The sequence below is a fragment of the Carassius auratus genome, unplaced genomic scaffold, assembly GCF_003368295.1.
Source record: "Carassius auratus strain Wakin unplaced genomic scaffold, ASM336829v1 scaf_tig00003710, whole genome shotgun sequence".
Taxonomy (NCBI): domain Eukaryota; kingdom Metazoa; phylum Chordata; class Actinopteri; order Cypriniformes; family Cyprinidae; genus Carassius; species Carassius auratus.
Window position 1 is genome coordinate 98898 of NW_020523540.1, and position 16508 is coordinate 115405.

At 34.4% G+C, this 16508-nt stretch overlaps 1 protein-coding gene across 1 annotated transcript in view; it reads right to left on the reverse strand.

Annotated features, from left to right (window-relative positions):
• LOC113070299 (single-stranded DNA-binding protein 3-like) overlaps window positions 1-12440 on the reverse strand; it is a 60491-nt gene extending 48051 nt beyond the window's left edge. Inside the window, exons 1-2 of the mRNA XM_026243540.1 lie at window positions 12238-12440; window positions 2732-2804 (exon numbers count right to left, since the gene is read on the reverse strand). Of these exons, the coding sequence (XP_026099325.1) occupies window positions 2732-2804; window positions 12238-12296 (132 nt within the window). The 5' untranslated portion in view covers window positions 12297-12440. The remainder of the gene's footprint in view (window positions 1-2731; window positions 2805-12237) is intronic.
• Window positions 12441-16508: the final 4068 nt, after the last annotated feature.

Here is a 16508-nt window from a genome sequence, read left to right on the forward strand (position 1 = left end):
GCAGCCCTACTTTTGATTAAATAAAAGCAAAATTTACTTTAAGTTGTGTGCTGTTTGTACTTATTGCTTTCCTTAAGTAGGGGGGAAAATTGGAAATCGAATTAAAAAAAATAAAATCGGAGTTTTTAAGGAAGTTCTTTTTTAAATATTTCTGTATTGTGCCACCTTACACTGGCTAAAGTCTGTCTGGATCAAGATCCCAGAAGGTTCTCACAAGCACAAAGCCAGACTTTAACACAGTGCTTCATCTTTGTCAAACTTTGAGCAAAACATTTAAAAACATGAGGCATATTTGAAAGTCCACTGTGAGCGATTAATGATACCCACATAAACAAACACAGCAGGTACCAGAGGACCACGGCAAATGCAATAAGATAGATGATAACATTTGAAAAGTTCACAATCTGTAAAGGTCCTGAAGCACTAAAGAAGAGTTACACAATCTTTTTAATGTCTTATAATGTCAAACAATTAACATTTACACATCTTTATAACTACAAACAGATTGTCAAAAACAGCTTCCATATTCATTCAAATCATCAACTGAAAAGCTGAATGGATGACACCTGCTTCTAACAACTATGAATGACTTTCAACATAAAACACAATGAACACAATTTGTGATGGCTTTCAAACCCGCAGGTTGGTAAAACCTTTAAAAATGCGACAAATTCGGGTTCCACACAAACTAGCTTCTTCATTCAATTCAAGTATAGGCTAACAAAGTTTGTATAACTTCTTTTTTAAAAGACGACAAACCAATATTCTACAAGTCACGATCGTCCTGAATAGAGAGAATCACAGCAGATCGAGAGTATATTACAAACCAACTGCACCTATTTCCACAGAGGCCAATGTTAAATCATACTTTTAACATGCAGTCGTGTTTGAGAGCGGTTCTGAAGAGAAGTGGTGGCATCACCTCCACTCCAGACATGTAGTGTACTCAAGCGTCATATAATGTTCATATAGTGAGAAAAGCACTGACATCATCTACAGCAGAAGCTCCACCGCTTCACAAAACTGCAACGACAATCCACTTTATCATGCTAGTAGTAGCCGCACAAATGTTCATGCTGTGATCGCACCCCCTCAGTGGCGCCAAACTGATTTTTAGAAACACTATCATAGGTGGCACATTGGATAATATCATAGCAATGACACTTCCATTTATTGATCAAGACCTTTCAATGTTTTAGCAGCTGAATGCAGGATGCTTTGGAGAAACAATATCAGATATTAGAGTTCAGATAAAGAAGTCTGTTGCTAAAAGTAGTCTATAAGCTTTAAGAGTGTTGTAATTAGAAACTACAATGTTTAGAGAAAACATTGATGTTAATATTTCTGTAAAAGTAAAGCTAAAGCCAACAGTTAACATTTGCTAAAACACAGTAATTGGAACTGATTTGTCATTATGACTAATACCCTTTATTTTAACCAAAAAATTATTAATTTCTTGCCTCAAACCTGCCTAGAATTAAAGGAAAAGTTAACCCAAAATGAAAGTTACACCATGATTTACTCACCCTCAAGTCATTGTAAGTGTATATGACTTTCTTCGTTAAGATGAATACAATCGGAGTTATATTAAATAATGTCCAGGCTCTTCCCTGCTTTATAATGGAAGTGAATGCTGGTCGAGATTTAGAAGTCCAATAAAGTGCATCCATCCCTCATAAAAAGTGCTCCACACGGGGGTTAATAAAGGCCTTCTGAAGCGAAGCGACCCGGGTGAAAAACAAGTACACTTCCATAATGTACTTAAAAGTGCTCTATTTCCGCACACTAATTTTGTACTAAATATACTAAAAATTATACTTTAGTATATCTTAAGATAAACTTAAGATCATCTAATGGTACTCAACTGTGCTATTTTGAGACACCATGGATATGAACTAAAATGCACTTTTAACATACTAACTCAGTATTTTAAAAATGTATTTAGCTACCACTTGTAGTACACTTGAGTGTAGTAGTGTACGAAAGATTGGTTCAGGTATACTACAAGTGTTGACTAAATACATTTTAAAACAATTAACCGCGAGCCCCATGCATGCTTCAGTGTGTGTGTAGTAAATGAAACATTAACAAAGACTCACAGAACAAGCAGGATTCATATTTAAATAGACTTTTGCAACTCAACATTTACATTTACAGATACTAATCCATATCGCGATTTGATGTAAGTGTAATGACCTACATTTGATTAATTACAAATTCTGTGACATTCTGCGTTAAACTGTGAATTCCATTGGTATGACAGGATTCAACGATTCCGTCTGTGGTTTCCACATCGCGGAAATCATAGAGCCCTAAATGAGGATTTGTAAAGAAAAATGTTGGAGGATTTCAATATAAGCCAACAAGAAACTTTTTTCTAGGGAGACTAGCATATTCTCACCAGAGCTTATGCTATGCCTACATCATCCGCTGGAACGTCACTCTCTCGTGAACGTGTGTACAGCAGTTAGCAGGAGCTAGAGATTATGGAAAAGTTTTAAATATGGATAAAAAAAATTTTTTAAACCGCATCGCTTCCCTTTATAAGGCTTATATACACACCCGGCCATGTGGATCACTTTTATGATGGATGGATGAACTTTTTTGGGTTTAAAAATGTTGAACCCCCCACCCCATCTTTTGGGGGATTTTATTCTTTTAATGTTGGCTTTTTCTGACTACACAACAACAATTGTTTGCTTGGTAAAGTTGATTATGCGATACCACTTACCTCTGACAGGAAGGTCTGTGCTGATTTCTGTGCGCCAACATGCAGCAAGTACTCATACACATATAAAGCTAACCTGCAAGACAAAAAGAGGAGAAAGACCATGTAAATCTAAGAGGACTTGTGGGAGATTAAGTCTTTAAATTGTGTATTTGGGGTTGCCCCAAACTTCAAGTGAGAAAAATGCAATTCCACTGGTTCTACCATTTTAGATGGACAAGCAAACATTTTACAGCAATTCATTTCAGTGCATGTCGAAACCTCACGGAAGCTCAGTCACAAAGCACTCTTGGAAATGCAGGCTGGGAATTATTGGTTGAAATCTGAGATTTGAGGTAAAGAGCATTCATTTCTGACACTAAAGTCTGGCCAAGTCAATATCGGTAAAAGTAAAAATGTAAGAATTCTCTATATCAATTGATACTACAGAAAAAAAAAAAAGTGCACTACCACTCAAAAGTTTTTTTTTATTTTTTATTAATCCTTACATTTTTTTTTTTAATGAAAACTTTTTATTCAATAAGGATATATTGAACTGATCATAATTGACAGTAACGTCACTTTTGTAACGCAAAAAATAATGTATTTTTCAAATAAATGCAGTTTTGTTGAATGTTGAATGAATCTATTAAATCAATAAATCCTGAAAAAAAGAAAGTATGGTTTCCACAAAAAAGTATAAACTGTTTTCAACATTGATGATAATAATAATAATAATAATAATAATAATAATAAAATTATAATATTCTCTGGAGTAAAATCTGTTAAAATATAAAAAAATATATATTGAATGCTAGTATGTATACGTTTAATAGCATATTAATATTATAATACATAAACAAACATAGTACTATATAAACTGCAAATATATTCTTTAATAAAATAAAACCTGCTTTTCTTTTTTTATCTTTTTTCACCTGAGTAATTAAAGTAAATATCAGTAAAGAACATGCATGAACTCAGAACATGGATTCCTCATAGCGCATTCAGAAATTGATGATACAATTACAAGAAGCCTTCATTAAACATAAAAAATAGGGCTTTCAATTAAGCAACTAATCTGGTGCAGTTGAAAATTTATTTGATTGAATTAGTTAAACAAACATAAATGTAAAAATTAGCACAGACAACAACAAAAAAAAAGACAAAAGAAAATGCATATTTACTCCAACACATTAATAAATGAATATGGAGGTCTCAAACAGTCATAGTAACTCAATCAATGTTTCTAAGAGACACTTTGTAGTGTATATTAAACTAATATAAAAATAATCAAGTGTCAATTTCTTCATGTTGGGCATTTTAATGATCTTATTCGCAATCTTATTACATTGAAAATGTAAAAAATTGACAGCCCTAACAAAAATGCATTATCTGTCCACATACAACACTCCCCATTACTATTTAAAGAGCATCTCCAGGAAAACAGCTTTAAAGATCAAATACCAAGGACTCATTTTCCCCTCAAATGTGTGAATTATTTCTTGGTGTTTCATCAGACGTACTGATTTTAAGAGCTCCCCTCAAGTATATATACAGCTGTCAACAAAGTTGTACTTTTGTGCAACGCAGGAAAAGATGTCAGAGTTTCGTTTCCAATTTAATTACGGTCATTTTTAACTAGGGCTGCACGATAAATCACGCATGCATTTATCATGTGCATCTTGTAAGTAAAGTGGGTTCTGAGATTAGAAGTAAATCTCCAGCACATGCTTTCAGATGAATCAGAATTTACTACAAAGCATTTACTTCACACTTGTCAGTGAACTGCGTCTCTGTGTAGTAAATTCTGATTCATCTGAAAGCATGTGCTGGAGATTTACTACTAATCACAGAACCAGCTTTACTTACAAGAAGCGCATTCAATTTATCATGCGGACTTATTTTTAACACTTAAGTATGGTGCGGAACTCATGTCATACTTCATATTTCTTAAAAACAAAGAACATCTGCGCAGGTTCTTCCCACAATGTGACAGAAGTAGGGATGTTCATTTCGGTTATTTATCCTAACCGACGCTCATTAACGATTATTATCAGTTAACCGACAAGATTATTTTTAATTAGAATTTAATTAAATTAGAAAGGATAAGTGTCTTTGACCCGTTAAAATATTAATATTTGTTTCCCAGGAATTAATTTTACATCCATGTGTAAAAAGCAGCAAACAACAGAACATGAGGATTCACATGATCATCATATCACATTACCCACCTGCATTGCTTCTGCGAGCAGAGAAAAACATAAAACTAGGCTATAAAAATACATTTCTCATATAGGCCTATTTATGCATTATATATATATAGGCCTACATGAGAAATATATATTTACTTAATTAAAAAAAAGCGCGAAAATAGACGGTAGAAAGCGGCATTCGATTTTTCTTTTGGCTTATATTACAAAAGCACAAAGATTTGGTTTTATTCTGAATTTACAGTTAGTGCTTTGCAGTTAGATTTGCTACCTTGGAAAGCAGCCTGTTCATTATCATAATAAAAAACAATAGAGCTGAAACAACTAATAGATTTAATCTATTAAAATCGATTATTAAAATGGTTGTCAACTAATTTAGTCATCGATTAGTTGCTAAATTACTTTTATTTGTCGTAAGCGGCTCATTTCGTGCATATTTTAAATCTTCGGTGACCAATGTGTGGCAGTAATGAGCCACCGAAGGTTTTACTCGGCCAGTACATAAGGAGAAGTAGCGAATAGCCAATAGCTGGCCTTGTTTTATGTCACGTGCTTCCCGAACAGCATCTCTGCGGTCACTGCAGCATTTAGCAAGATGACCGAGGCAGACAGCAGTGGAGTAAGCTCGAAAAAGAAAAAGCTGTTAACATTGCTTTTTAACAGTTAACATTTAAAGCTTTACAAACATGATCTGTAATCAGTTTGTCGTTTACCAGTTCATAATTCAGTCTTGCAGCCTAATTATGACTGAATGAGAGAGGAAATGTATTTTAAACATTAAAAGTATTCAGGTTTCATGCCACTGGCACTTTATTCGAAGGATTGTTTACAATTTCACAGCATAAGCTATAAAGCTGTTTCCCAGGTATAAGCGGTGTGTTTACAGGAAAATCATAATAAAATGCAATGTACTGCAATCTTATTCTGCTTTATTCTTATTCTTTGTGAAAATGTATTCTGAAAGATTCCTTAATAAGCTTTGTTCAGGATGTTAAACTACTTTAGAAGCCCTGAGGACTGCCATGGTGAAAAATTATTTGAAATCTCCTTGCGAAATTTGCTAGAGTACGTATGGGTCAGTGTTTTTATTGCAGAAGAGTTCAACATAGGATTACTAACACATAATAAAACACAACTCCAGGTATATTTTTGATGAGGATATGACAATGCAAAATGGTTAAAATCTCTAAAAAGTCTATGTTGAATGATAAAGACCTTTTATTAATTATTTACTTGGGGAAAAAATGGGCAAAACTAAAATAAGTACATAAACCGATTAATCGTAAAATATGAAGAAGTAAAAAAAACAAAAACTATAATGATACTATATTTGCATCCACACAAATAGACGATAATAGTCTTGATGCAGGCTGCTTTAAAATCTCTAGTCTAGGTTTTTAAGAACGATAACTTGGCATTTCACATTAACAGACAATAACATTGTTTACTACAAGAGCACTCTACGATTTTGTTGGCTGCCACTTAAAATGCTCAAGCTTTTACGAACGAAACTCTTTTTGGGTCCACACCACCATTGATAACATTCTGTTCATTATAAGCATGCACTGTTGTTTTGTTAAATTCTTAAAACAATAACAAGAACGATGACTCTATTAGCATCTACATCAACAGACAATAACACTGTTTATTAGAAGTGCACACTGCAGTTTTGTCGGCTGCCACTTTTAATGCTCAAGCGTTTTAAGAACCATAACTATAACGAAAAACTATATTAGCGGCCACACCAAAAAGCTAAGATTCTGTTTATTATAAGCATGCACTGCAGTTTTGTCACTTGCTGCATTAAATTTGAGATTTTTTTAAAATGATAAAGAGCGATAACAATAATAGTAACTATATTGACATCAACAGTCAGTATTGTTTACACAGCATTTTTGATGTCCAATGTTAAGTAGGGATGCACCAGTTGACCGGTCATAAATCGGAACCGGATGATTTTTGCTTAAAGTACGCGATCGGCAATCAGCCGGTTTTTGCTCTTTTTTCGACCGATTTTTCAGGAAGTGCCCCCACGTACACAGACATTGTAATCATTCACTATGCCATTTGTGTGGAAGTATTTCGAAATCTGTGCACAGGACATGGGCAGCCGTTCAGTACTGGAAGTGCAGAGCTACACATCTGAGGAAGAGGCACAGACAGCAGGAAGCGAACTGCAAAAAATAAGAGTCCCTTTCCTGCTCACTGAAGCTATGCGAGTGTATCTGTACCTGTCCGCGCCCCCTGCACAAGCGGAGACAGTGAAGAATGTTCAGCTCAACTTCTCTCGTGTTGGATTTTTTTATAAAGTAGAACTTGCATACATGTTTGAAAAGCCAGAAGTAAACGTCCGTTTTATGACACGTTTATTTTTATTTTACCTTAAAGTTATATCGACTGAGTTTGATTTTAAAATCACCTGCTGTAGCACACTGAAAAAAAAGTGTTTCATTCATCCAATTAAAATTTTTTAGGTTAGTGATTCACATCTATATTTTTTTAACTTGAGACAATAGTTATTTATTTTTCACTTTGGAATAATATTTATATAGCATACTTTTATTTAGTTTCACTGGCAAAGACCTTGTTTTAAATTTAAAACCAAATACTGAATGCTGATTAATAAACCTCTTATCGAATGTGTGTTGATTGTGTTGTTTGGACTGTAGAACTATGCAGTTATTGCCTTTAATTTTACATGGTTACATTTAATCTTTTAATTTAAGGCCAGTTCTATGTAGTTTCAACCCAATTCAAAAACAAAAGCTAAATGCTGATGTCTGTACCATCTATGTTTGTACTGAATGTAGGCTACTTACTGTGCAGTTACTGCCATTAATTTCAGATGGCCTATTAAATACCAAATAAACATCTTGTTTATGCACACTTTCCTTCTTTCTTGTTTGTAGCTTAAAGATAAAAAAAAATTTAAAAATCGGAAATCGGTATCGGAATCGGTCAATTTGCTTGTAAAAAAAAATCGGTATCGGAATTGCCCATGAAAAATCATGATCGTGCATCCCTAATGTTAAGAATGATAATTATAACGATAGCTAAATTAGCATCAACACCAACAGATGTCTTGTTTATTATATGCTCACTGCAGTTTTGTTGTCTGCCATATTAAATGCTCAAGCTTTTCATTGTATTTATCGTTCATCAGCTAAAAAAATATTTATCTGAAAGTGATTCCAGCAACATTGTTCTGCAATGCCATTATTGTTATAGTTGTAGTGTGAACTTCTCTTTTCTCATAGAATTGGAATGATTTTGAAAACTTTATCATTCCTGTGATAGTTCTCATCTTGGTGTGAATAGGCCTTAAGACTAGTCAACAATTTTTTATGTACCCAATTGGTCAATGTCAATGATACAGTTTGCATGCAAAGCTCACATCTGTTGGTTTGTTGAAAACCTGACCTCTAGACGCAGTTCATATGAACCCAACTTGCGTTGAGAGGGATCAAACGGAGATTCCCACGAGTGGCCAGATGAAATTTTCATCGTAAGCTCTGGATGATCTGAGGAGCTTCTGCAGGTTGATGATGGGTTCCTGCTCTAGACCTGATGCATTATTGAGAAGGACTTCACCTACAATGGGCTTCAGGGAACACTTTTTGTCATACTGACAGAGGAACATATCGGTATTTCAACTAATAGTGAGACCGCAGGAGGAAAAGGATCAACAGGCTGAGATGCTCGGTGTGCGCTCGACTAATCCTCATGCAATACAACAGCTAGGGGTGCAATAAGAAGGCAGACCTATTGACTTAATATTTAGATTAATGACTCTGTAAGACCAGTCGAGGGATATCGTTTTCACACGCCTGCTTCTGAGAGCAGCGTAGAAGGGATAATTTAGACCTTGACAGCGGCATACGGACGGCAGCGTGGATGTCAATAGGCCGATGATGGACAGGAATATCTGACGAGGTTCTGCTTTTGCTCTGCCATTCAGGCATGGCGGCTGACTGTGTGTCCAGTCACATCATGATGAGATCTCCTGACTTAACCTGAGAATACATCTTGACATCTCGCCCGAGGCTCCCAGTCAAGACTCCGTTTATGCATAAAAAAAGGCAGAGCCAAGTTTAGCTAGCTTAAGCGCAGACAGTTAACAAATGAACTTTGCTGTCTCCATTTCAATAATTTAACTGCAGGGTCTCGTGTGAAGACGAACAGCATGTGAGGAGAGCTGAAAAGGTGGTAGAGGAGAAGTTTTAAGGCATATTATGCATCATAGGAGCTTTAGTTTGCTTCAGGACCCAAATTTGACAAAAGCCACTCAGAAATCTATATACGTGTAGTCTGGGTCATATTTTGTATGAGTTTTTACGAGTATGAGTAGTTTTTGGAGAATGATTGCACACTGTAAAAAAAAAAATGGATTTTCCAAAATTATAAATAAAACAAAGATTATGAATGTATGTTTTACAAGAATTCACAATTTCAGTCTTTATACATCAAAATTTCCTATTTAAGTCAGTGTTAATTGCCAAATTATTTGTTATTAATTAGGCTGTTATTAATTGCTTCTACACTATTTTATTTTCAGTAAATGTCAAGCAAACCATCCATGCTAACATATGCAAAACTGCTAAATTATTGGGATGCAATGATTAAAAAATTTGGACTGTTATCAATAAGCTAAAAACAATTTCTATTGGGTTAGGGTTACTGATGTTTTCTAAAAATTGCAATTAACAATGTTATTAAATCACAAATTATTACTGATTTTGAAAATTAACATTACATGACTGCTAGACGAAAAACAGTAAAAAAAAATGTAAATAAATATACAATCTGCAGATAACAATAAAAAAAAATGGCACATATAGAATTATTTTAAAGTGCATCCCTGCAGTTTTGAGCAAATATTCTGTTGAAATTAATAATTTAACCAGAAATATATCAGAAGAAAAAACTATTCGAACAAACTATATATAAAATAAGTGCAACATGGGCAAACTGAGTGACACAACAGACGTTTATATCAATAAATGATTTGCAAACCAATCACAAGTGGCCTGCCATTCCACTGACATCATGAAAAGTGCTGTCATAATATTGTTGGTGTGGCCTTGTTCCACATCCTTGTACTTTTTTAACCCAATTTAGCTGATCTTTCATTCATAATAACCAAAGATTGACAGAAGAATTCAGCAAAGCAATAGTGCTAAATAAAAAATGTTGATAAACTTTCATGAGGCAATCCATCTCAATTATTCCGATGAAAGCGGAGCGAACGCTCTTTTAGAAAAGATTTCCAAACACGCGCGCACAAAACAGACATTTCCGCGTTACAACTGAGAGCGATCATTAAATATGCCCCTAAATAATTACAGAGAACATCTCTCTTCAAAGTAAACTTAAAAAGCAATGCATCCAGCTATACAAGGCGGAAAATTAATTGATTCTCATCCATGTCGGAGCACAACGTTTATCCAAAACAGAGCAAATCAGACTCTCTTCATAAGAACAACGTCCTGTTTCTGTGTGCATGCTTGATTCCCTTTATATGTGGCTGAAAACACCTCTATGAAGGAGGCTGAACCATCTGGATGAAATCAAAACCATGCATTTCAGACCTACTCGCTGCCTCTTAGACACACCAATAAACTCAGGGAAGCCGGAGAAGTGCTCAAGATGTTGGGGGAAAACAAGAGATGGAGATCTAGATCAGAATCGGTTTTCACTCCAAAAAAAAAAAACACAGCGCAATTTCTTGTGGCATTCCAACTGATTTAGATCGAATCTGTGGATGCTAAACTCTGATGAACCGGAGCTTTGAAATCTATTCAGAACTAATCAAAAGTCAACAATGCTGCAATAAACTTGACAGAGTCCTCCCAAGTTCACTTTTAACAAACTTGCCAAGGACGCCAATGAATGATGTCTAACTTGGTGAGTGCATCCTAAACCTAAAAACCTAAATCAGCTGCTTAAGGTTAATGACACCTTTGCTTGACAATGGCGACAAATGTATTAACGTCCAGCAACAGAACAAAGCCTCTGTGGTCACAACACATCTTCTCTGAATACAACACGTGAAACGGTAACCTGCGGTGTTAATGCGGTGCCCACGGCACCAACACATGAGGGGCCGTCTACATCCTTGAACAACCTGTGTTTGAGGATGTTAAGAGTCGAAATGACCATTTCAGTCCATTAATGGCAGTGTACACCTTGTTTGTGTGCAAACTGTTGACGTTGCAAACTTTTTGGAAGCTTTTTAAACAAAAACTACTCCATGACACTGAAATTAATACTTTCAAATTGGCAATCAAACATCTGAACGACGAAAATATCAAGTCTGAGAAACCTGGCCAATTGCACTTTCTTCCAGAACTTCCATACAAAAACACTCTTGGAAGCAATTTCTCTTGGATGCTGATCTCTCCCATACAACATATTCGCAGTCTTCTCATGCAGTTTAACTAGGACCATCTATATTTCCTAGCATTCTTCCTTCCAAAGTGTGTAACATCTCCACAAACATCTCAGACACTCCTATCATGGTCTCCAAGCCTGACACAGTAACCTTCGACCCCCATATGACAGATTTATGAATATTGCAGGTCACTTTATTACATTTAAGGGTTGTAAGGTGGTTTCAATGGCAACAGATTGTACACAGCAGTGGAAAGATCACATGGTGATGTACTACAATAAAATATTACAGTAAAAGTCAGCAAAACTAGTTCTCATTAAAAAAAAAACAACCGCTAACGTTACTTTGCGCTTCAACAAAACACAACATATTAAAATAATCGGGGGATACGAGTCGGGATAACTAAAATAACTTATTTATCAGTTAGCTTTGAAGCCAAAACGTGCAAATACACACGCGATGAGATACAAATAGTATTAAATAAGAAATAAACGAGCGCAAACAAACACGAATGGCGACTAAACACCTCCCCAACGTGAACAAAAACGTCCAATAAAAATAAAAAAGACTCGGATGCGTTTATCCAGCAATGTAACTCTTACACAACAGATGCACGGCATGTAATGTTGATGCAAAAGACTCACAAGCTTAAAAACGAGAGATGCGAGCATGCAACATCCCTCAGACTGGATGCACTGGTTCAAGTGTTTACGTGCGCACCCAAACTTAAATAAAATCGAAATTGCACGGGCAACTCAACACATTAAAGTGCTACAACCGGCTATAAAGTTAGGAAGACTTCTGGACGATCACTCCAGAGCGCCAGTTCGCACTAAATACACCTTTAAACATGAGCACGCGCAGTTTTAGAAAGTTGCGAGTCCGTAATAAGCAAAGCGCGACTGTTTTTAGCGCGCGCGATTCACTTACTTTCTCTCGCTTGACTATCAGAAGGGACGACAGCTCCTTTACCTTTGGCGTACATGCTGGATTCTGTTTTAAGACTTTTACCCCACTCAACACCTGTCAAAGAAAGCAGCCAGGAAAACGCTCTATCTCCATAGCTACCCCCTTTAGTGTTTTCCCTCCCCCTCACCCTCTCTCCGTTTTTTTTTTACATCTCCAACATTGGCCACAAATCAGGCACAGTTTCTATTGGGGGGACTTGAAACAGGTCGCTGGTGATTTTTTTTCCTCCCCTCTCGCGCTGTTCCAGGAATGCGCTCTGCCTCCCGCCGCGTTGGGAACGGTGGGGGCCTCTTAAAGGGGAACGCACACTCTTCTAGTGTTTACTAGGCTCAAGGACTGATATGGAAAAGCAGCTCACATTGCCTCAGGCCTTCGTGTATGACTTTGAGGGTTTGAAAGTAGGAATTTACGCTTGTGTTCCGAGATCGGAAATCTGAGGCGTTTTATTGCCACATTTTTTGTGTATGTCCAGTCACCTAATTGAAGGTTTGTTTGATAATTTGAGATCAAATGCTGTTTGTAGTATTGCTGTCTGATATCCATTTTGTTGTTGATTTTGGATTGTGTAAGTGATCTACAAACTACACACCATATTTAAAGGAACATGACACCTTTTTATGAGCTGCAGCCAGTGCTGGGAAGTAAATGATTACATGTTATATTACATAATCAGATTCCAAAAATCACATACACTACTTGTAATTAGATTATGTTATGCTTTAAAAAGCTCATAATCAGAATGTAGTTAAATATTTTATGGATTACATGATTGCATATGAAGAGTTCAGATGCAAACGCCTCTAAGTTTTCATTTTTCTTTTAAAATGTTCATATTGCGTTATTTCCTTTTAATGTCAATGCAAATAACTATTCTGGCTGGGAATTATAGACTACAGTTGTTACAGTGCAACAGACTTTATGAAGATCCTAGATCACTAATTTTCATAACAACATTAAAACCAGAAATACATTTAATCAGCGGAACAATCAGTATATGATGTTAAATAACAGTATAATAAATCAAACACACTGCATTTCTGTCCCTCACAGCCTTGTTTTCATTCTCGTCAAAAATTAAATATGGCGCTACCTTGATTAAAATCTATTAATCAATGCAAGTTACAGCAATAGTTCATTCAAAAATCCATATGTATCAAATGACTTAATTAAAATTTCGTGAAGAGATATGATTGTGTTATATGGCAAACGGTTTTAATTTAAGCTTTCGATCACATGTAAACAAACATAGAGCACAGTAAACATCTAAACACGGAAACCCATCACAAAGTAGATGAAACCTCTTGGTTGTCGCGCATTACACACTTTTGACTTTCCTTGTTTATGCAATGTTTAGTGCTCTATTTACTTGTGTCAAGAATTGTTCACATGTAAATTAAGGCCTAAATTAAATCTGCTTATCATAGAAAGCATCTGTATCTCTAAACAACACTTGAAGCTCAGTTCGGATTTGTTTTGTGACGCCTTTATGACCTTTTTAGGTCTTCTAAGTTTTGGTTAATTGGAGTAGTGCTGCTTTCGTTTACGAAAACTATGACGAAAAATGTTCATTGATGAGCTTTTTTCCCATAACTAAAACGAGACAATGACGAGTTGACAATACTGTGAATAAATGATAATTGTGATGATATCAACATGCAATATTGTTGACAATAAAAGAAGAGACTAAAATGCATAAAAAAAATGTTTACATTGAAATTTCTGCCCGGTGTTTTCCTTAACTTTTGCAATCTGTCAGAAGAACACAATTGGTGAATCATTTTTCAATAAAAAGCATATAAGAGTCAAATACATCATCTGAAATGTATGCCTTTCTGTTTAATCATCTTCATAAAATCTAATTTGCTAAAAGAGCATGACTGGGGTAATGACATCAGCGAGTCAACCAAGGCATAAAGCATGATTATATGCTGTCTGTGATAGCTAACGTTTTGTGTTCATGGTAGCTGATGCTTCACCATTCTTGAAATTTTATTGTAAATATTCAAATTCTGAGACTAAATAAGAACTGATGCATCCAAAGACTCAATTTCCATGAGACTATGGAACATCTCCTGGCAAAAAGTACTGTAGCATCTAGTCATGAAGCTGGCTCTCGAGTCATTCAGCTTTGTGTGTGTGTTTTTAAATTCATTATTGATAGGCGCACCTAAAGTCACAGTTGTTTAGCTAGGTATTTAGCCTTAATCTTCCTAAAAATTTAACTAAAATTAAATTTTACATAATTCTTTGCTCACAATATTACCCATTTGGTCCCTGATTTTAGTTAGTTCATGTCCACATTGTGCTAATTTGTTAAACTGTCAATTTTGAAAACATAAGACTTGAGAGCTGAATGTCTGTTGCGATGTTTAATATTAAAATAAAAACAATTTTTATATGTTACTATATGTGCATTTTCCTTTATTTAACCATGTTTATGGTAGTTGCACGTTTACTGTGACATTTGGCTTTTGACTGTTTTTTTTTTACCGAACAAAGACGTGCAAAACACATCTGGGACTAATTAAGCTCTGTAAAAATGCTTGGGCCTCGACTGATTTTACTGCAGTTATTTTATTCAAACTTGATTAGTACTGGATTGATGCGTAGTGACTGGTGGGTACATTTCCTTCTCTACTTCGATGTTCCCTAATTCCCAATTCAGACTGTGGTGCCTTTTTGATTTATCTAAGAAATCAAGCTGCAGAAATTATAATACGCTTAAAATGATGCTTAAAAGATTTTTGTAAAAATTCATATTTTCCAAAAGATTTTAAAAAAATTATATATATAAAAATATATTTATTTTCTTTACAATTATTTTATTAATTATTTATTTTATGCATTTATAAATTGTATAAATTAATTATTTAAAATTACATTTTATTTTAAGAATTATTTAAGTTATGTGAAAAAAATTCACAATAAATTAGTGCCTTAAATTAAGATTAAGATTAAAATTACATTACATTGCTATACAACTTTATAAAATGTGTATGTATTTTTATTTTATAATATTGTTATAAATAATTAATCACAATAAATAAGTGTGTTAAACTGAGAAGTTGAGGACATTTCTAAGGAAACTATAAAAAACAGGCAAATAATATCCGAGCGCTTTTTCTGAGTCAAGACTAGAAGCTGATCTCAGACCAGAGCTGTGGATCCGTGAGGATGGCGAGTCTGGCGTGTAGCACTGCAGTCTGTGTGAGGCCCCAAGAGAGGAAATAACCCACAGAACTGACTGCTTCTTTGACTCAACCCTGACTCCCGCCAGCCCTCAGATCTTTCACACTCCTTCACTCGGCCCCTCAGAAGTCTGACAGACGTTATTTATTGCCGTGGAATAAGGTACTTAAATGAGGATCTTTAAGAGAGACCATGTGACTAAACACTGGGATTCAGTCAATAGCCCGAGGTGACAGAGTTACTGTTGTTGTTACTGTGATGAGGCAAGAAACAGCTTTCCTTTCTGTTACACACACATTTCACAATGCAATTTTTAGCACTATTTTATAACTTTTAAATAATTAGAAATAAATAATTTACAAATTATTTCTTATGAGAATAAGAATTACTTTTTCTGTTTAGTTTGATTTGTTTTTAATTAATCACATTACATTTTTAAAATCTTAAATTGAGAGAAATGTTATTTTTAAGATATTTGTAAAACTGATACATTTATGATTTTTTTTTCCAAATAAAAATATATATTTAAAAAAATTAAATTTTAGCTTTTACATTTTTTTCAATATTGAAATAGTATTTGAGACTTAAGTTAAATGCCATTTTAAGACATTTGTAAAACTGGATAATTAACAAAATATTTAAAGATAAAATAAATAAAAAAATAAGTAAATAAAGCATTTAGAGTTGATTTTTCAAGTAAAATTTTATAGTTTTTATTTTATTTTTCAAAAATCCCCTTTGAATTAGTTACATAATTGAGATGAGGGACATTATTCAAAACATTTCTAAAACTGAATGATTTACCAACCATTTCATGTTTATATTAAGAATTTGTACTTTTTAAACATTTACATTAAATTAGTGTCTTAAATTGAAACAAATTACAAAAGAATTGTCAGAATTAAAAATAAGATTTTTTGAGGGGTATAATTTTTGTAATTTAATAATTTATAAATTGTCTTTTTAATTTTAGAAGTATAAAGGCTTTTTTAAGAATTACATTTTCTATTTATAATTTTCTAATTTTTAAATAATAACA